We start from the raw sequence: 19,159 nt of genomic DNA, 5'->3' as shown, positions 1-19,159 counted from the left end.
CATGATCCAATGGCTGAGAAAAAAGTTCCGGCCGAGCTTGGATGTGGCTCACCGCCTGCGGAGATCTGCGCGAATTGGGTAATTAGGGTACCGGGACGGGAACCCTGGGGTGGCTGGATGGGCCAATCAGAGTGTAGTATCTATAAGGTGTACTGTACTGTTAGGACTGTGTAGGAAATATTATTGATGTAGGATTCATTGCTATTGCTGAATTGGAAAATTAGGAAATAGTACAGGTATCTAATGGCATAACCGTAAATCGTCCAGTGATATGGGCATCTCCGCAGCACCAGCCTTACAGGCCAACGGTTGCAACCTGGTTTGCAGTCTGGGATACAGGCCCCCATGGCCCCTCGTTCACCCGTTGCCGGAGAGTACGCATGATGTCCTCGAACCCTTCCATTTGTCCCCCATTTTCTTTGAGACAGTCATACAGCGCCACCAAGACCTCGTGCTTCGCCGTTGCCACTTTCCAGACCGCATGCTGGGAATCACCTGCTCCGCCGCCGACAAACTCGGCATATGACCGAGGAGGCTTGAACAGATATGGCAGGAGGACAGTCAGGGCTGGTGGCGTCAGAGCTGCCCAAGCACCCGATGACGGCAGAACTCCCTGTGTAGCCGGAGACAAACTCTCCAAATCTTGTTCGGTGGGAAGCTGGTATCGGGAAGTCCCAGGAACAGACGAGGTGACTTCACCCGTTAAGATCTGCCAATTAGCAGTGATGAGGGATCTCATGAGGGATATCGACGCCAACGAAATATCCTTCATTGCAAGAATATCGGCCGTCGCAACTACATCCGTCCAAAAGTTGGTATGCTGATTAGTGTACATGAAGTACAACGCGCGAGCGGCCGCGGCCTCTTTGTGCCAATCTGTCGGCATCTGGCCAGATGCATTCAACTCCATCGAGTCCGTAAGGTCCTGCTTCACTGGGCCGTGGAGGATCTTGGCCAGCACGTCCAGAGCCTCCTTGTTTGGAGGACTGGTCGGCAAGGCCAGAACAGGGTTCAGTCCTTGCTTGCTGGCTTCCACGAGCAAAACGCGGGGCAGACAGGAGAGTACGTTCAATTGCCCGCTAGGGACTGGCCCATGCGCCCATTGGGAGGTCGAAACCGCCACCGAGGCAGAAATGCGAGACAGTATCCGGTCCAGTAGATACTGCGGGTTTTGCAGGAAGTGATTGGGGTACAGCTCGGCATACTGCGCAACGTAAGTCATGATAGGACCGCACAGGTAAGCCAGGTCCACCGCGTCGAGCTTTGACTCATCCAAGTAATACTCCAACAACGTAGAATGAATGTTATGCGAAATAAGAAAATCCAGGGCGGGAGAGGAGAAGGTGGATGCTGACTGCACAATGGTCCGCGCGATGAGACCAGGGGCATCGATCTCCAGAAGATCATGGAAGAAGTTGATTAAAGTCATATGCATGAGCACATCATCCTTGTCGACCATATGGCAGACAGCGAAATGGAGAAGACCATTGCTCTGGTATTTTCTCTCAACTTCTGGCACTTGTGGCTTTGAGATAATGTCCCAATGCAGACGACCCGCCTTCACAAGTAGACCCATCAACCGTCCCTGAGCTACAGTCTTGTCGCGCTTGGACAGACTTGCTGGTCCATTGTCCGTGAGACTGCAGAGGGAAAATAGCAACCCGTAAACATCCTTATCCGCGAAGATTCGTCTCCAAACGAGCCCTTGTCCGCCGGTGGTCTCCTCACCCTCATGTCCAGTATTCTCGAGCGGACTGGCCGAATCGACCTCCAAGAGCTCCCAGATTGTGTCAAACGCCGCTTGTGCTACGGCCGTAGAAGAGGTCGACAGCCACAGCTCCACCAAAGACGAAACGAGTTCCGGATCGCCGGCAACGATGGCGGCATCACTAGCGGCGTGTCCTGCCTTGCGCAGCAACGACAAAGCCAACAAGTTGATAGGTTCCGATGGCGCTTTGAAACCGGCAATGAAATTGATCGGAGGATCGACGGAGTGAAGGTCGGCGAAGCTGAGATATGTCGTAGCCTTGACACCAAGAGCGGTAAGAGGAGTCGGGTCCTCCTGCAGGACGGGGAGCAGCTGCGATATCTGGATCATAAGGGTGGCGGGGACTCTGCGATCGACGTTCTCCGTAAGCTCGAGCTTCAACTTTTCAAGAAGAGACGTGTCCAGACGAGTGGAGGGCTCGCGCTGCACCTGTTCCAGGTGCTGTCGGACCTCATCGTAAGTAGATGGAACGGCCATATTGATTCCAAACAGATCTACGGTGATGCGATCCGTGGGGAAGTAGAGAGATGAGAAAGGCAAGTCAGGAACGGCTTTCTTATCCCCGGCGGCGGGGAAAGCTGGTTGCAAACGGGACAAACACCCATGACATCTCCGTCAGTCTCCCCGACGATAAGTTCCAGACCATCACAGCTTCCTCCTACCATTTCGCCTCGGTATACCATCTCCTCCTTCAAGGATATACCGATCATCATGTCTGATCAGCCAGAATCCCTTCTATCGCCTAAGAACTCCGACTCCGGCCTCCATATCCATCTCCACCCTCTGATCCTCCTGACTATCTCAGACCACATCACCCGCCATGCCGCCCGCTCTCAGCAAGGACCTATAGTGGGAGCGCTTCTAGGCCAGCAGAACGGACGCGAGATTACCCTGGAACACGTCTTTGAATGTATCGTAAACGAGAATGCAAATGGCGAACTCCAGATTCCCCAAGACTGGTTCGTGGAGAGAGTCAAGCAATGTAAGTGCCCTCCACCTTATCTGAACCATCTAGATGCTATCTGGACCTTGCTGACCCCCTCCAAGTCAAAGATGTACACAAAGCCCCTGCGCTTGACCTCGTCGGCTGGTGGTCAACTGCTCCTCCGTCCGGTCCTAACACCGCGCACCTCCCAATCCATCGCCAGATCCTCCACAACCACAACGAGTCCGCCGTGTTCCTCGCATTCCACCCATCCCTGGTACACGACGCATCCTCCAACGGTGGCAAGCTCCCTGTGACAATCTACGAAAGCGTATACGAGGGCGAAAATGCGACAGAGAATAGCAAGACGATGCAGGTTGATGGAGAAGAACAATCTCTAACGATCCGATTCCGCGAACTGCCCTACTCCGTGGAAACGGGCGAAGCCGAGATGATAGGCATCGACACCGTAGCACGAACAGCCAGAAACGCCGCCGTAGACACACCAGCCACCTCCTCTCTCACAAAACAAGCAGCCGGCAAAGAACCCACCAAAGATCAGTCAGACGTGCTCTCCCCGGAGGAAGAAGAACGTAAGAGCCACCCCACCCACCATCCCAAACCCGAACCCAACTCATCACTAACCAACCCAACCCCACAGTAATCGCCAGCCTCACCACCCGCCTCAACGCCATCAAGACCCTCGAATCCCGCATCTCCCTCATTAAATCCTACGTCGCCAGCATATCCGCAGACACCCCCAACTCAACAGCCACCCTCTCCCACCCCATCCTCCGCAACATCAACGCCCTCCTCTCACACCTCTCCCTCCTCACCCCAGACGAACAAAGCGCCTTCACAGCCGAAGCCATCGCCCAGAGCAACGACGTCCACCTCGTCTCTCTACTAGGACAACTCGGCCAGAGCATCAGCGCGATGCGCGAGCTCGGGAAACGAACCGCCCTAATGAACAGCGTGAGACGGACGGCAATGTCCCGGAAAACACAACAATTATCGTGGCAGAATCGGTTCGCTGAGCCGTTCTCGACAGGGGATGGCGTGAGCCATGGGTAGGGAAGATACTCGGTGGGATAGATTTAGTCGATGTAGCTGATACTAGCAGTAGTAGTAGTCTTAACGAAATGATTGCATGATCATACCCTGATTGACTTCCATCAACATCAACAATGTTTTTGCGACGTAGGTTTGTTCCACTGTCGATATTGTATTGGAAACCAATACAGTTCCCATAATGCAGTCACGGTCACGCCATGTATAAATGTTTATAGTAGTATATCAGAAGTAAAAGATAATATTGTACAACGAAAATATCTAATCTAATCTAATCTAAGTAATCTCTATCTCCGCACAAAGGAACAGCAAGATAGTATAAGTAGTATGAAGAATGAAGACAGTAAAAAGAAAAGAAAGGAGGCCGAGTAATGTCATATACAACCAACCAACCTTAACCCCCTCACCCAAGAGAGAGAAAAAAAAAAGAATCCCAGGTAAGTTAGTGAAATCCGGGTTCATCAGAAAACCTCAATCTTCATACCGTGATATCATATAGCTAGATAAAATCAAACAATCAAAAGATAAAAACAAAGGCAGCCCAGGAAAAGTTCAGAGGGTATTATACGACAGATGCACGGAACAGACAGGTATAAAATAAGCCAACGCCAAGAGACAAAGATAAACACGGCTAGCTACTTAGCTAGCCGTGGCGTTCTCACCTCTACCTAGTGGGGATGATGATGAGGAACGCGCAAGAATGTGAAGAACATGCATGAAGACTTAAAAGGGTCATCATACTCCGGGGGTACCGGAGTTTCTTTTGTTGCTCGTCGAAATCAAATCTCGTCGCTTTACCTTCGTTGTTGTTGGTGGTCACTGTCGTAGTGCGGGGGAGGGGGTTGGTAGGATTCTGGGAGAGGGATGGGAGGCTGTTCTTGAAGAGTTGTGGTGGTGTGGTAGGGGTTGTTGAGGTCGGAAGGATGGTCTGGGTAGGGTGGATTGGGGTGAACGGCTTCGTGGTAGTGGTCTTGTTCTAGGTGGGAGTTCACGAGGTATGGGTTGTATGCGTCCTCGTAGGGAGAGTACGGCCGGGCGGTATGCGTGGCTGTTGGCTCCAGGAGGGAGGTCGCGCTGAGTCGGTTATGGTTGTAGAAGCGATTCGGGTCCGCTTCGTCCTCGAGCGGAGGCACGAGACCACCACCGGGGCTTGGCTGAGCGTGCGACAGGAGGACCTGTCCTTCTTCGCCAGGGGGACTGTAGCGTCCACCGGCCATCATTGCACCTGCGCCGCCGTACTCGGTGCCGTGAGAATCGATTCCGCTCTCGGTGGCGTTCATGTTGAAGGCGTCATTTGCGGTTTGGTGGTAGCTGGGATCCATCGTGCGTCTCTTCCGGCCGACGAAGAGCCAGCGGAAACTACGTCCAATCGCTCTGATGAGGTCCATCGGATTCAAGGCGTCAAGCACACCTTTCACGCCGAAGGGACCGCCTTCATAGCTGGCTTTGCCGTTGCCGTAGAAGTCGGTGATTTCGGATGGCTGGTTCTTGAGCGAGTACGGTTTCCAGGAGAATGCCCACAGGTGGAGAACGGCAAAGAATGCCATCTCAATGTTGATGAGTAGGTTCGGCAGTCCGACCTTGAGATCGGGGCTTTGTATTTTAGAGGTGGTTTTGATGGCTCCGGCCGAGGTGAGGAAGGAGATCAAAGTCTAGAACGGTTAGACAACCGGAGGTAGAGATGGGGGCAAGATGCTGCACTTACCGATTGCCAGAAGGACAGGAAAATGACCAATTTGATTGACAGAATCTTCAGGAATGGCTGATACTGGCCGATGTCATCCTTGATCTGAATGTAGAACTGGATCAAGCAGTACATGGCGATGGAGACTGCAATACATTCAATGAGGAGTACCTTTCGCATGTTAGCAGACTCCAATATAAGAGACACACGGCACATACCCAAATATGCGAGAACGCGGGGTTGAGGGATTCCTCGCAGTAGAGGTTGAACTTTTGCGTGACGACTGCGACGATAGTCATCAGGACTCGAAGGAGGCAGTATTGGAAAACGCCCACCCAGATGACCTAGCGCCGCGTTAGCATAACTGCAATCGCGCACAACCTGACCTGTCGCACTCACGTTGAACCATGTCAAACCACTGCGTGGTACCCTCCAAATGCCCTTCTGTCCACCGGTACACTTCTGAAGCCACGGGATCGGCCAGACCCACTGTTTGGGTTCGACTCCACGGAAATATTCTTTCTGGCTATGCAAGTCGGGCGCGATGTAAGCGCACATAAGAGAAAAGAAAGCCGAAATCGCAAACGCTTCGTAACAGTTGCCGATCAAATCGTAGTAGACATCGTTCTTGTAGAAGTAGGTACCGAGCCATGCGACGACGGAGTAAACAGGGACCATGAGCAGAATTCGAATGATACTAGTGAAAAGAGGAGGACGTTAGCCATGGACAAAAACTATGTGCCAATATCTGACCACAGAATGAGGGAGACCATACTGTCGTTGTTCTATCTTTTTGCTGTAGTGTGTAGCGTGCATTCCAATCAGGTAGAAGGAAACAACTATAGACACGAGACCAAAAGCCCCGCCCACGATCAGGCAGAGTTGGTGGAAGGTGATTCCGCCATCCCAGAGGTCAACCTCCGTGACTGTCAAAAACCGCGTCAGCCCATTTCAATTCGATAACCACTCAAGTCGCATTCAAACAAAGCGCAGAGGGGGCTGCCTACTGGTTTCATCTTCCACGGTCGAATTGCACACTGGCCAGCCCATTCTTGCAGGAAAGGAGAGGAGACTGCAAGGATGAACAGCCTTTGAGGGGGTGCAAGGAAAGGAAGGAAAAGAGACGGGTTGTGAAAGCGAGAAGAGGGAGAAGAAAGAGGATCGTCGTGATGGACGCCAGCCCGTCGCTTTTCTTAAGATATCTTATCCGCACAGCCGGGCTTGGCCCCCCATGAACCCCTGGGAGCCACCCAAGTTTAAGCTTTTGTCACGTTGTTGTGCCTCGTTTACTCGGGAGGCCGGTCGGGTCACTGGCGAAAGTCGATCCTGCGAAGTTCAATACGGACCGATTGCCCTGGCGATGCTTCGGGATGCGCTGGCAGGAAGAACAACCAGGCGGGATTTGCAAGCGACCGGCGGATTGAGAGAGTCAGTTGGAATGACGGAGACTATTTAGTGCAGTTGGGCTAATGAAGTGGAGCACGTCGGGAGGTACGTCGTCGTTGCACGTCAGGCTTGGAAAGTCGGAATTAGGAACAACAAATAATCATATAAGGTGTAACTGTGGGAAGGACCGGTTGGGTTTCTTGGTCCTTTGTTATCCAAAACAATAGATCGTGGAGTCAAACCCGAGTAAAAGTCTTGGTAGGAGGAGGAGCATGAACATGAGACCGAACCGGCAAGGCAGCCACATTTATTTATTCTTAAGTCAGATGCAGTTCTTACGATGGATTCTTCTTCCTACGGAGCACTGTTCCTGTGCCAATCAAATTACCCTCGCTGCATCTGCCGCGCAGTGCAATGGCGGAGGGTCGCTGCGCCACCGCAATTTTAAAGCAAGTGAGTACTTACTTATTATTGAGCCATTCTGACTGCATGATTTTGATGTTCCAAGTTATCCACCTCAAACACATCCACGCCAACAGAGACTCCCGAGCAAAAATAAATCAAAAATAGAAATAAATTCTGATGCTATTCGTTGATTCGTCTCCCGGAGACACTTACCCAACCTAGTATACACCTCGCCATCTTGGCTCAAATCAAATCACTTCTTGTCCGTAGATCATATTTTTTCTTGTCCCCCGCGCCAACTTGGCATTCGCCTACTGTACACGAAATTGCAATTACTCAAAGCACCTAATCCCAAACCATGGCAGCTCCATAGTATATCATCAGGGGTATATCTGTTCATTTCAATACCGACTGCGTCGGTCATCTCTCCACGAATCTCCGAACCCTCCGCGTCCGCGACCACCGCGGCCCCGGCCTCGTCGGTTGCGCCCACCACCAAAGTCGGGTCCATTATCAACGAAGAAATCTTCATCCTCGAAGGTGATGCGACGGCGCTCGTCTCCTCCGCGTCGGGGAAACTCACCCTTTCGTAGCAAATCGTCGAACCGATCCAAACGCCGGTCGGCCACCTCCCGAGGGACCGGGAGGTAGTAGAGCTTGGGCTTCGTAGTCGTAGACATGAAAAGTTCATCCAGCGGCTTGAATCCTTGACCAGGTCGTGAACTCGAATCTGCTGTGACTGAGCCACTGGGACGTCGAGGAGCGCCCATCTCGGCCCGGGGCCCGGTAGGCGGCGGACGAGAAAAGCCTGAGGCGTCAGGCGCACGCGTATGTTGAGATGAAGCGCTTCGGGGATCAACTTCCTCGAGAACAGCCTCTACGCCATCGTCGGTTGGCTCATACCGCACTTCCCAGCGCGCGGGAGGGCCACCGCGCTGTCGCGATCCTTCTTCCTTCTCAATCCACAGTGACATCTTGTCTTCCGGAATAAAGTCCACGAATAGAGTCTTGCGGTTGCGTTCGTTGGGCCATACCGTACCATGGAGGGCGGTGCGGACTCGAGACGCTGCCGAGACCGACGTAAAACTAGCAAAGCAATGTGTCTTGATGGGGTCCAGGTAAAAGTCTACGACCACATCCGGATTGGGTGAGGCATCCGGAGGGGACGCGAGACTGACCAGGTGGTTCTTGAGCGCGACCGGCTGAAGAGGACGCATCAATCCGCCGACATAGAGAGCTGCTGTAGCAGCATGCACGGCAGGCTCGACGTCGGCATCTTCCATCACCGCATCCGCCGGTGGAGGGGAGACGGGGCGAGTCTGCTCCGTCTCCTTGGCAGCAAAAAGCCCCTTGAAGCGAACGTCATGTTTCAGGGGCGCGCCTTTCTTGGATGTTTCATCTTGCACAGGCGGGGCCTCCTCCGGCGCGGTCTCGCGCCCCGCGCGTTCTTCAGGGGTTTCTTGCGGACCGGGAGCTCCGTCCTCCCGTGCCTCACGTTCTTTGTCCACGGAAACCTGGTCTTCCGGCAATACGACTCGGGGTGTCTCGTCTAGGGCTTTGGCCTTTTTACTTGCGAGGGCTTCCCGTGTTGGCACAGGACTCTGGCTGCGACGCTTCCTCTTGCGCCTGTCCTCTAGCACTTCTTCTGTAGGCAGGGGTGTTGACAAGCCGGTGTTCATTTCCGAGGGGACTGCAGCGGGCGGCACAGCGGTCTCGCCAGATGCAGCTGGTTCTGCAGGTTTTGGCTGCATATCCTCAGACTGTTCCGGTGCTGCTTCTCCAGGAGCCTGTTCTGCAGGTTTTGGCTGCATATCCTCAGACTGTTCCGGTGCTGCTTCTCCAGGAGCCTGCTCTACCGGTGCTGCAGCGGTGTCATTCTCGGTCTGGTCTTGCGGGACGGAAGTATCGGCGGGTTGGTCGATAGTAGTGGAATCGACGGGTTGAGCTGGTTCCTCAGGTTTCGGTGATTCTTGGGCAGGTTGCTCTGGCTGTTCTTGTTGCTGTTCTTGCTCAGCAGGTCTTCCGGCGGGAGCTTCGTCAGTCACCGGCTCAGGCTTCAACTCAGAAACCGCGTCACCCTGTTCCTCTGTTTGTGCTTGTGGTTGTTCCTGCTCCTGTGGTGGCTCCTCAATCTGTTTATCTTTCACTTCGGTCTCAGTAGCCTCGGGTTGAGCTGGCGCATCCGCGGCTGGCTCTGGTTCTGGTTCTGGCTGCTTCGCGTCGACGGGCTGCGCTTCCTGCGGCGCAACATCCTCTTCGGCGGCCGGCTCTCCATTCGTGACAGCATCCTTTTCATCGCGGGCGTCTTCCTCCACCAATCGGTCAATAATCTGTTGTTTCACGCGGAGACCGGTCTGCGCAATGCCGCGCCGCTTCAGCTCGGCTTTAAGATCGGTCACCTTCCATTTCGAATAGTCGGTCATTGTAGCGGAAAGCGCACAGCGTGGTAGACTCGAGCATGTAGAGTGTATCGGCGATGAGGAATTTCGTTCGGGTAAGTTCAAACGCGCGTGGTCATGGCTGGGGGGTGTTGAAAAGCGATGCGATGCCCCTGCGGTGGTCGGGCATGAGAAGTGAGTGTTTGAGCTGCGACCGATCGAGATGATGTCGCGCGCTAGGCTGGATGAGGGCGGTGGTCACTGGGTGCGTAGCTATTTCCGGTATGGTGACCTGCCTAATGCGGTCTGGCTGAGTAAGGCTCCACTTGGAGAAAAATACCCGATTGGGAGCTCCAGCTGAAGATGCTTCTTTGTATTCAGCACAGCTAAGAGTGACACATTGTCCTTTAAGTATTTGCCAGGTGTTATTGATGCATCGAGTCTACGATGTTTGTTTGCAGCCCAATTTGTCTTTCTCGTCGGGATCTCCCACGCAATACTAGCTACCACCAGTGGTAAGTTACATTGTTGCAATAAGTAGTACCGGAATTATGGGTATATTTACATCATACCTCCAACATGATGCTAGTATAGGATGGAACTTCAATGGGAGAGTTCCGTAAAGCTCAAGCTCAGGCCAGATGTTGTTTTATCAAATTATCAACAGCCCCCGCATTCGTTAACCCTGCATATTAACAGCCAAGAAATAGATAAGCGGAGTGCACGTCCGAGATGACGCTTCATGATAATGAGGTTTCATCCGGAGTGACGCTTGATAAGACGTGGGTGGCTGATATAAGGCGAGCCTAACAATAAGCACTGAACGGACATTTACAGGGGAGAGCTTCTTAGTGGCCAGCCTGGTGTATTGGACATGGTTCTCACTCAGCCCGCTCTTCCCTAGGTAAACAATTCCGGCAATTCTTCACGAAGTTCTCCCGATTATATCCCGTCTTCTAGAAGACTAACACCCACATAGAACCACATACTATTGACATAGAGCCCACCCTCTTTGAACTACACATCTCCGACAACGGCCGATAGTCCCCCCAACTAATGGACCCCAAGCCGAACTCCGAAGATAAAGCAGATAAGATCGGGGGGCTAGGCCGTTATCCACCTACTATCGACCACATCTACTACGTTGGGGCGGGATAAACGGCTAAAACGTTGGGCGATCGACTCATGTATATATTGCGGTGAGAGCCGACTGAACAGGGTCGTAGTAAACATCTCTCAGACCTACACTCAATTTTTGGATACCACTCACTGTAGAAATATTATCACGATGGGCTCCACAACAACAAACACGATGCTCCCCCCAAATAACCCCATCACTCCCTTCTGGCGCACCCAACTCGACCCGCTCGATGACATCCGGAGCACCCCCGACCTGCCCCCGCAAAGCGACATCGCCATCATCGGCGGCGGCTACTCAGGCGTCACGCTAGCTTACTATCTCCTCAAACAGCTCGCTGAGCAGGGTGACAAGCCTACTACTATCACGCTGCTCGAGGCGAGGCAGATTTGCTCGGGCGCGACGGGTCGAAATGGTATGCCCCTATTCATAAGTATGCGGTACACGAGGTTAACCTTGAAAGTGAAGGTGGCCATCTCCGCCCCGACATTTACGGTCACATTCCCACCTACATTGAGCGCTCCGGGCTAGAAGCGGGCCTGGAGATCGCCGAGTTCGAATACGCCCATATCCAAGCGCTGAAAGATCTCCTCCGCGAGGAGAACATCGACTGCGATTTGAACATTACCCGGAACATGAATGTGTATCTGGATGAAGAGTCGGCAGAGAAAGCCAAGCTCGCGTATGAGATGTTGCAGGCGAGGGGGGTCAAGTTGGCTGAGGATTTGCATTATACAGGGAAAAGGGATGCGGAGGTGGTGAGTACTATAGATCCTTTATCATCCATCATTTACTTTCCAATGAGATAGGGAAAGATACTAAAAAAAGATACAGATATCAGGCGCTCACAACGCCAAGGCCTGCATCTCCTACACATCAGGCACACTTTGGCCCTACAAATTCATTCTCGGCCTACTAAGCAAAATCATCAAATCCCCGCAATTAAACGTCCAAACCCACACCCCAGTGACATCCATCACTACAGAAGACAACATCCACACCATCTCCACTCCCCGAGGCACTCTCCGCGCCGGTAAAATCGTCTACGCCACAAACGCCTACACCGCCGGCTTACTCCCCGAGTATTCGGCAAACATCATTCCCTGCAAGGGAATATGCTGCCATATCACGGTCCCTGAGGGAGAGGGCAAGAAACCCGCACCGTTCCTCCCCTACTCGTATGCAATCGGGTACGGATCCGACGTTGTCGGCGGGGGCAGTTATCTGATTTCCAGACCGGATGGAAGTATTATTGTGGGTGGAGCGCAGGCGACATTTAAGAATAAGCGGGAGGAATGGTATGGTGTTGTGGATGATACGACGTTGATTGAGTCGGCGAAGAATTACTATGATGGGTACATGCAGCGGACGTTTAGGGGGTGGGAGGATAGTGGGGCGTATGTGAAGGAGATTTGGACGGGTGGTGAGTATCCCTTCTTTTACTTCTTTTGTATCTTTGTATCTGCATTTTAGTGTTTGAGGGAATGACTTGTGCTGACTATGCTAACAGTTATGGGCTACTCGGCCGACTCGCATCCGCATATCGGCGAAGTTCCCAATAAACCCGGCCAGTATGTCTGTGCTGGGTTTAATGGCCATGGAATGCCGGTGATTCTGCTGTCCGCCAAGGGACTGGCGGAGATGATTCAGAAGGGGAAGAAGTTCGAGGAGACGGGGATGCCACGATTGTTTAAGACGAGTGTAGAGAGGATGGAGAAGGCGAGGAATGGGCCGGAGGGGGGAGATATTTTTGCATAGGATGCTGATATACAGTTGATATTTCACGTTGGCGTATCACTGAGGGGATGTCTATACGGCTGATATTTACTAACCATCCTATAATATTTCAGAGAAGCATACAAGATATACATTAATGCACCATCGAATTCAAAAACTCCGACAACCAATCATCATACCCAACGCCCAAACCCCCCATCTCCTGCACCTGTCCATGTCCATGTCCCTGACCCAGCCCATTAGCACTACTACCATCCTGCACCCCCTGCCCCTGCCCCTCCACCCCACCCCCACCCCCATTCCCATCCCGACCCCCAAAAACACCCCCCCACTTCAACCTAACAGACTCATACTTCCCAATCGAATAAAAAAACACATCTTCATCCTCATCCTCGCCCTGCGCCTCGAGTCTGGCCAACGCAGCCGCCTGGCCCAAATTCCCAATCAACCGATCCATCACTTCCATCAAATCGATCGTTTGCCGTACATGCCCCCGATCCCAGGCCGGAGTATGATCACCGTCATCATCATCCAGCGTAGAGAGCCGATATAGGGCTGCTAAATGCCGCACGAGCTGCGCGAAGATCGGGAAGGGAAAGCCTGCGTATTCGGCTGGTGGGATTGCGAGGAAGGTGGTGAGCCAGGTGGATGTTGCGGAGAGGCAGGCGTGGAGGGATTCGAGGTGGTGGAGCTGGTTGGTAGTTGATGTGGTAGTTGGGGAGGAGGAGGTGGTAGTAAGGCTAGTAGGGGGTTGTTTTAGGAGGGCGGATTGGTGGATGGTGAGGTAAGTGTTGGAGTGGTGGAGGTGGAGGATTCGGTGGCGTTGGGAATTGGGGGTGAGTTTGCTTTGGGTTTGGTGGAGGTGGGTGGTGAGGGTGTGGGTGTAGATTGTTGATAGGGGTGGGATGAAGGATGGGAGGTTAGTGTGGTAGGGGTCTGTTGTTGTGGTGTTGATTCTCTCGTTGATGAGTTGGAAGCGTGCTTGTTGGGCGAGGATCTCGTCATTTAGACATTCTGGGTGTTCGAGGAGATGGTGTAGGCATTCGTCCATGTGGGGGGTCCAGCGGAGCGGGTCGCTTTTCTCGAGGAAGAGGGAGATGCTGGGAGTGAGTTAACAGTGGGTTTATATTCAGTAGTAGTGGGGATGGGGGGAGATGGTGTACCTGGAGGTTAAGAGGAAACAGCCCAGCACGGCGCGTCTCTCGTCCATTGTTCGGGCTGGTGGTGGGGAGGGATCCTCCTCCGGGTGCGTTTGGAGTATAGTCAGTAGTGATGGTTTGTCTCCGCCGGGGGCTTGGCTGAGCATGAGGTCGAAGACGATGGCTGTGGCGAATTGGCTGTAGATGGTCATGTTGAGCTTCTTGAATACTTGTTGGTTGGACCTGTTGCTGTTAGAATTAGGAATCAAAAGGGGGAGGGCAATCGTACCAGGCTATATATACCAGGAGACCTAGGAGGAAGTCGAGATCGCGACCGTAGCAGTCATGAACCATGCGCTGAGCTACAGTCTCGCGGATTCTATCACAAAGTGTACGTCGCTGACTCGGGCTCTTCGACGTGACTGCCATGATGCATAGCCAGAGGAACGGCCGGTCACTACGGAGATGCTGTGCTGTTGTTCCTGGTGGGAAGTACACGAATGGCAGATAGGGTAGCTTCTGAGTGACAAACATGCTCAGATACTCTTCAGCCTGTGACCGGGTCGGCTCTGCTGTACTCGCATTTGGCATCTGTCCTCCACTATTCGACTCATCCCGGGATGAGGTAGCTCCAACCTGGGCAAAGTGATTAAGGAACCCGCAGTCGATGGATTTCTCCGCCGTCGAGACTGTCCGAGTAACCTTGATCTGGGAGCGTGGCGGTGGTGGATGATGATGATGGTCTTCATCCGGCTCTCGTCGCAGCTCCTCAATCAGCTCAGCATAATCCCCGGCATTGTTAGAAGACTGCGCGCGGAGCAGCGTCACCAGTTCATCGAGCTTCTTCTCTAACCGTCCCGTCTTGGGCAGCGCGGACTTGCGCGCATTCTGCCGTCGATGGAAAGCCGATGGCCGGCATTCTTTATTCAAGCGTTGACACCTTCCAGTACTGTCAGACTCGAATTATCTCTGTGTACTGTAAGACAAACCTCTGGCATCGCCCGCCCGCTTTGGGTAGGATGCATTTGCATTTAGACTGCGAGCAATTCATGCAGGCGCGGCCGTACGGGGCCGGGGCGAGATCATACTGGGTGGGGGGCTGATCCATGGCGACAAGCGGACTTGAGCATAAATCATGACACAAGAGATGCAAAGAGGGTCGGATTTCCGTTAGATTTGGGCGGCAATGCCGTAGGATTTAAGAGTCGCAAATCCCGTCGGGGTGTAAGCACCGAAGGATTTGCCATCGGATATTACGGCGTTATCACCGTGCCCTAATCCGAGATGCCGTTGGACTTCTTGGCGAGGGTGGTATATAGATCGCTGGCCGGCGCTCATGTCCATTATATCTCTACGAGTATTTTCTTGCAAATAAGAGCTGGAGATATTCTAAGCTCTAAATCGTCAACAATTGACTCACCATAATGGCCCCAACCAATACCGCCGCCTGGATCAAGTCCGAAAAGGCCTACCCTCTGGAAATCGACAGCGCTCCATACACCCATCCCGGCGAGAACGAACTCGTAATCAAGAACCACAGCATCGGGCTCAACCTCGTTGACTATGCTCGTCAGGACCTTGGCTCCGCCCTCTTCGCCTGGACACCCTATCCCGCTATCATGGGCAGCGACGTCGCCGGCGAAGTAGTGGAAGTCGGACCAGGCCCTATTTCCTCCCGTTTCAAGCCCGGAGACCGGGTCCTCGGTCTAACAGGCGAACTGAAAAGCACGCGTTCCTCTAAAGGTGCCTTCCAGAACTACGTTGTGCTCCACGCACACATGACCTCCCCAATCCCGTCCGATCTATCCTACGCCGACGCGGCCGGAATCCCCCTCGGGATATCAACCGCCGCATGTGGTCTCTTCCAGAAAGACTACCTCGCGCTGCAGCATCCCACCGCTCCCCGAGCCCCATCAACAGGGCAGACCGTCCTCATCTGGAGCGGATCATCCAGCGTTGGCAGCAACGCTATCCAGCTTGCTGTTGCAGCCGGGTATGAAGTGATTACGACGGCTTCGCCGCGGAACTACGACTTTGTCAAGTCTCTTGGTGCGAGCTACGTCTTCGACTATAAGTCTGAGACGGTAGTCGAGGATATCATTGCTGCGTTTAGGGGGAAGTCTAGTGCTGGTGCATTGGCTATTGGGCCGGAGTCACCTGAAAAGTGTGGTCAGATTGTGGCGAGGGTCGAAGGGAGGAAGTTTGTTGCGTTGGTGAGTCCGCCATCCGGACCGCTGGCGGATGGGGTCAAGTCGAAGTTCGTCTTTGGTGGTGATTTGGCTGAGAATGAGGTTGGGCCTGCTATCTTTGTGGATTTCTTGCCGGCCGCGTTGAAGGAGGGGAGCTTTGTTAGTGCACCTAAGGTGGAGGTGGTGAGTGAGGGATTGGAGTCATTGCAGGGGTCGTTGGATATTTTGAAGAAGGGCGTTTCGGCGAAGAAGTTGGTTGTTTCGTTGTAAATAGGTGCGTGATGATTATGGGTTGGCTGTGTGATTAACGATTGTCTTGTTTTAGCGGATTCTAGACATTGTCAATGCGTTGTTTTGTATTAATACTACTGATCGAGACTAAACGTCGCACCAGTTATCAGAAAGCGAGATCAAGTAGGCCTGTTATAGGTGTGGAATGTTTTGGAGATGACATGAAACCATGATGTTTTATCTGAGGCATAATCAGAATCATATACTTGACTAATATCAATTTGTGTGGAGATCGTTATGAGCGGGTTGTCAGAGCGTTGCTGGTTTGATAACCTGAACATCGTATCAATGAAATAATGTAATTGTTCAAACATTCTGAATAAGTAAAGATCCGAGGAATGTGATGTTCAAGGTCACTGTTCTATAATATTTTCCACGATATACATACTCGGCCCGATAGCCAGGGAAGGGGCCTAGACTGAATAAAGCTTTCCATGGACCGGTACATTTCGTATTCGCTAAGACAATACTGAAGCGGATACTGAATACAGCCACGCCATCATTTCTCCGTTTTACTCGCTGAAGTGCTCGCTCTGTTGTTATAGACCACTTATTTCATTGGTGGTGTACAGTATGCATGACGATGCTTGGAGAGCCCGGGATCGGAGAGACACAGAAATGCCGGGGAGCGGGACCGGGGGCGGATCCTCGGTGGAACCTAAATCCGTAGACTCAATCCTGCCTCAGGATCAATGTAAGACATGTGATTGGCCCGTGATGGCGTATGAGTCAAGGCCGGAAAACTCCCCGGGGGACCAGCGATCGCCATCATCTTGCGTTTCCCGCCCTTTTCTTCCTTTTAACTTTCCCTCCTGTTCATTTGTGTGTCTACTGCTTCATCTTGCTTCTCTCCCTCTTCCACAGTTTTAAACTTCGTCCTGCTACTTGTTCTGCATCCATACGTCCGTTAACCACACGCGTCCGTCCAGTATGGTCGCCCAAGCTGCCGCCCCCGGGCAATTCCGTCAGTTTCCCCCCTCTACCCCTCCCCCGCCTTTCCAAAGTGAACAGCTACTAAATCCCGTAGAGAGGGCTGATTCCCAACCCGAAAACCCTTACTCGGCCCTCATCACCGATCAATCGATCGTCATCATCCCTTCTTTCACCCTTGAGTCTGGTGTTACCTTGCACAACGTTCCCGTGGCCTACACGACGAGAGGTCAACTCTCCCCCGAACGTGACAATGCATTGGTGATCTGTCATGCTCTCAGTGGTAGTGCGGATGTCGCGGACTGGTGGGGTCCCCTACTTGGTGGCCCTGGTCAAGCTTTCGATACATCGCGCTTCTTCGTCGTCTGCTTGAACAGTCTGGGCAGTCCGTACGGAAGTGCTAGTGCTGTGACCTACAAGGATGGCGATCCGTCCAAGGGCTTGTACGGTCCTGAGTTCCCTCTCACCACCGTCCGTGATGATGTGAAGTGAGTTTTCCTTCTTATGCTTTATGGTGTAACAGCGGGCTAACAACGCATAGGATTCACAAGATGGTTCTGGATGACATGGGCATTCGTCAAATTGCAGCCGTGGTGGGTGGCTCCATGGGTGGTATGCTTACTCTTGAGTACGCCTACTTTGGCAAGGACTATGTTCGCGCGATCGTTCCGATCGCCACCTCTCCTCGTCATTCGGCGTGGTGTATCAGCTGGGGTGAAGCCCAACGGCAGAGCATCTACAGCGATCCCAAGTATGAGGATGGCTACTACCCGTTTGACGATCCCCCGGCCACCGGTTTGGGTGCGGCGCGCATGTCCGCCCTCCTCACCTACCGTAGCCGCAACTCTTTCGAGTCTCGCTTTGGCAGAAACGTGCCCGATCCCTCCAAGCGGCAGACCATCAATGGCCAGGAAAGGTCGCCCACTCCCCCGAACGAGCACTGGGCTATCCACAACGACGGACACAAGAGTGGGCGCAGCTCGCCCGGGCCGCAGTCCGACGCCCAGCACTCTGAAGTTCAGTTCCAAGACCCTCAGTTCTCCGGTGCCAAAACCTTCAGCAAGACCATCGAGACCAACGGTTCCCAGAAGCGGCTCCCCACCTATTTCTCTGCTCAGTCGTACCTTCGGTACCAGGGCGAGAAGTTCGTGAAGCGTTTCGATGCCAACTGCTACATCGCCATCACCCGCAAGTTGGACACGCACGATGTGTCCCGACACCGGGCCAGTCCTTCCGCGGAGAACCCTGTCCGTGAAGCCCTGTCTCAGATTGAGCAGCCCGCTCTGGTTCTAGGTATCGAAACCGATGGACTGTTCACTTTCGATGAGCAGAAGGAGATCGCTGCCGGCATTCCGGACTCCCGCCTGAAGCGTATCGAGAGTCCCGAAGGTCACGATGCCTTCCTCCTCCAGTTCGAACAGGTCAACCGCTACATCCTCGAGTTCTTCCGCGAAGTGCTGCCGGATATCATGTCCAAGGCACCCGCCGAAGGAGTCGAGGCTGTGGACGGAGTCAACAAGCTAACCAAGAGCAGTACCTTCGGCGAAGCGGAAGTGGAAGATATCACCGCGTGGTAAACTGACCCCCAGAGTCCTATTAGATGTGGCGCATTAGTTGCAGCCTTTTATACTGCCTGATGTACCGCGTGGGCATGCCCCGGCCTTTCTCTCGGCCAGAGAGGACGCGCCGGCGGCTTCGGACCCCGCCAGGCTCAGGCGCCTTGGGGAAGTAGCGGTGCGGTCTTGTGATTTATTATTCTTAGCCAGTCAGAGAGATGAGCATCCAACTGCCTCTCTCGTTTCCTCTACACAGGTAAGGCTGTAAAAGAAGCATCCAACTGCTCTCCATCAGATAAGCCCTCACCGAGTGTTCTTTGCACACGTCAAGACACCGAGGGTGGTGGGCGACCTTCATAAGAAAAGTGTTCGATCGTACATAGATCTGTTATGGTAAATAGAATTTTGTTCTTCATCCCTTCTATTGTCATAGCACTGGCCACCCGTTACATACAGTGCCTGGCGGTGTGGCCTTGTAATTAAGGTCTCGTATTCAAACACTGATGACTTTGCAAACACAACTCTGAATTCGAACCACATGACACCGCCATCACACCATCAT

At 53.0% G+C, this 19,159-nt stretch overlaps 8 protein-coding genes across 8 annotated transcripts; 4 read left to right on the top strand and 4 right to left on the bottom strand.

Annotated features, from left to right (window-relative positions):
* Nucleotides 1-171: 171 nt before the first annotated feature.
* BO85DRAFT_450187 (uncharacterized protein) lies at nucleotides 172-2,278 on the bottom strand. Its single transcript, XM_025660317.1, has one exon. It carries the CDS (start codon nucleotides 2,243-2,245, stop codon nucleotides 296-298), a length of 1,950 nt encoding a protein of 649 aa, XP_025514720.1. The 5' UTR covers nucleotides 2,246-2,278; the 3' UTR covers nucleotides 172-295.
* Nucleotides 2,279-2,425: 147 nt separating this feature from the next.
* Nucleotides 2,426-3,857, top strand: BO85DRAFT_422728 (COP9 signalosome complex subunit 6). Its single transcript, XM_025657984.1, has 3 exons — nucleotides 2,426-2,750; nucleotides 2,816-3,286; nucleotides 3,355-3,857. The coding sequence occupies exons 1-3, from the start codon at nucleotides 2,480-2,482 to the stop codon at nucleotides 3,765-3,767; spliced, it is 1,155 nt and encodes a 384-aa protein (XP_025514719.1). The 5' UTR covers nucleotides 2,426-2,479; the 3' UTR covers nucleotides 3,768-3,857.
* Nucleotides 3,858-4,558: 701 nt separating this feature from the next.
* Nucleotides 4,559-6,126, bottom strand: BO85DRAFT_374157 (DUF300 domain protein; the record flags this gene model as incomplete). Its single annotated transcript, XM_025656114.1, has 4 exons — nucleotides 4,559-5,416; nucleotides 5,470-5,619; nucleotides 5,667-5,792; nucleotides 5,848-6,126. The coding sequence occupies 4 exons, from the start codon at nucleotides 6,124-6,126 to the stop codon at nucleotides 4,559-4,561; spliced, it is 1,413 nt and encodes a 470-aa protein (XP_025514718.1).
* A 1,264-nt stretch (nucleotides 6,127-7,390) lies between these two features.
* BO85DRAFT_450184 (SAP domain protein) lies at nucleotides 7,391-9,817 on the bottom strand. Its single transcript, XM_025660316.1, has one exon. It carries the CDS (start codon nucleotides 9,660-9,662, stop codon nucleotides 7,641-7,643), a length of 2,022 nt encoding a protein of 673 aa, XP_025514717.1. The 5' UTR covers nucleotides 9,663-9,817; the 3' UTR covers nucleotides 7,391-7,640.
* A 715-nt stretch (nucleotides 9,818-10,532) lies between these two features.
* Nucleotides 10,533-12,569, top strand: BO85DRAFT_41532 (NAD(P)/FAD-dependent oxidoreductase). Its single transcript, XM_025657679.1, has 4 exons — nucleotides 10,533-11,170; nucleotides 11,224-11,513; nucleotides 11,590-12,178; nucleotides 12,266-12,569. The coding sequence occupies exons 1-4, from the start codon at nucleotides 10,906-10,908 to the stop codon at nucleotides 12,511-12,513; spliced, it is 1,392 nt and encodes a 463-aa protein (XP_025514716.1). The 5' UTR covers nucleotides 10,533-10,905; the 3' UTR covers nucleotides 12,514-12,569.
* A 56-nt stretch (nucleotides 12,570-12,625) lies between these two features.
* Nucleotides 12,626-14,791, bottom strand: BO85DRAFT_520896 (Zn(II)2Cys6 transcription factor domain-containing protein; the record flags this gene model as incomplete). Its single annotated transcript, XM_025665175.1, has 4 exons — nucleotides 14,621-14,791; nucleotides 13,921-14,571; nucleotides 13,656-13,874; nucleotides 12,626-13,592 (listed from the first exon to the last, which is right to left on the bottom strand). Exons 1-4 carry the CDS (start codon nucleotides 14,737-14,739, stop codon nucleotides 12,626-12,628), a joined length of 1,956 nt encoding a protein of 651 aa, XP_025514715.1. The 5' UTR covers nucleotides 14,740-14,791.
* Nucleotides 14,792-14,908: 117 nt separating this feature from the next.
* BO85DRAFT_496754 (zinc-binding alcohol dehydrogenase family protein) lies at nucleotides 14,909-16,160 on the top strand. The gene has a single exon (XM_025663967.1). It carries the CDS (start codon nucleotides 15,056-15,058, stop codon nucleotides 16,088-16,090), a length of 1,035 nt encoding a protein of 344 aa, XP_025514714.1. The 5' UTR covers nucleotides 14,909-15,055; the 3' UTR covers nucleotides 16,091-16,160.
* A 721-nt stretch (nucleotides 16,161-16,881) lies between these two features.
* Nucleotides 16,882-19,020, top strand: met2 (homoserine O-acetyltransferase). The gene is made up of 3 exons (XM_025657983.1): nucleotides 16,882-17,075; nucleotides 17,139-17,529; nucleotides 17,583-19,020. The coding sequence occupies exons 1-3, from the start codon at nucleotides 17,042-17,044 to the stop codon at nucleotides 18,616-18,618; spliced, it is 1,461 nt and encodes a 486-aa protein (XP_025514713.1). The 5' UTR covers nucleotides 16,882-17,041; the 3' UTR covers nucleotides 18,619-19,020.
* The last annotated feature ends 139 nt before the right edge of the window (nucleotides 19,021-19,159 follow it).

This window comes from Aspergillus piperis (assembly GCF_003184755.1).
Source record: "Aspergillus piperis CBS 112811 unplaced genomic scaffold BO85scaffold_11, whole genome shotgun sequence".
NCBI classification, from domain to species: Eukaryota; Fungi; Ascomycota; class Eurotiomycetes; order Eurotiales; family Aspergillaceae; genus Aspergillus; species Aspergillus piperis.
Note: the sequence above shows the minus strand (reverse complement) of the source record. Positions and strands in the feature narration are given on the sequence as shown.

What these genes read in the sequence shown, in the direction of transcription:
- BO85DRAFT_450187 (XM_025660317.1), bottom strand. Translation starts at nt 2,245, where the DNA reads ATGGCCGTTCCATCTACTTACGATGAGGTCCGACAGCACCTGGAACAG.
- BO85DRAFT_422728 (XM_025657984.1), top strand. Translation starts at nt 2,480, where the DNA reads ATGTCTGATCAGCCAGAATCCCTTCTATCGCCTAAGAACTCCGACTCC. An exon ending in CGTGGAGAGAGTCAAGCAAT is followed by an intron (nt 2,751 to 2,815) that starts GTAAGTGCCCTC and finishes ACCCCCTCCAAG; the next exon opens with TCAAAGATGTACACAAAGCC. An exon ending in CTCCCCGGAGGAAGAAGAAC is followed by an intron (nt 3,287 to 3,354) that starts GTAAGAGCCACC and finishes CCAACCCCACAG; the next exon opens with TAATCGCCAGCCTCACCACC.
- BO85DRAFT_450184 (XM_025660316.1), bottom strand. Translation starts at nt 9,662, where the DNA reads ATGACCGACTATTCGAAATGGAAGGTGACCGATCTTAAAGCCGAGCTG.
- BO85DRAFT_41532 (XM_025657679.1), top strand. Translation starts at nt 10,906, where the DNA reads ATGGGCTCCACAACAACAAACACGATGCTCCCCCCAAATAACCCCATC. An exon ending in GGGCGCGACGGGTCGAAATG is followed by an intron (nt 11,171 to 11,223) that starts GTATGCCCCTAT and finishes TTGAAAGTGAAG; the next exon opens with GTGGCCATCTCCGCCCCGAC. An exon ending in GGAAAAGGGATGCGGAGGTG is followed by an intron (nt 11,514 to 11,589) that starts GTGAGTACTATA and finishes AAAAAGATACAG; the next exon opens with ATATCAGGCGCTCACAACGC.
- BO85DRAFT_496754 (XM_025663967.1), top strand. Translation starts at nt 15,056, where the DNA reads ATGGCCCCAACCAATACCGCCGCCTGGATCAAGTCCGAAAAGGCCTAC.
- met2 (XM_025657983.1), top strand. Translation starts at nt 17,042, where the DNA reads ATGGTCGCCCAAGCTGCCGCCCCCGGGCAATTCC. An exon ending in TGCCGCCCCCGGGCAATTCC is followed by an intron (nt 17,076 to 17,138) that starts GTCAGTTTCCCC and finishes TAAATCCCGTAG; the next exon opens with AGAGGGCTGATTCCCAACCC. An exon ending in ACCGTCCGTGATGATGTGAA is followed by an intron (nt 17,530 to 17,582) that starts GTGAGTTTTCCT and finishes AACAACGCATAG; the next exon opens with GATTCACAAGATGGTTCTGG.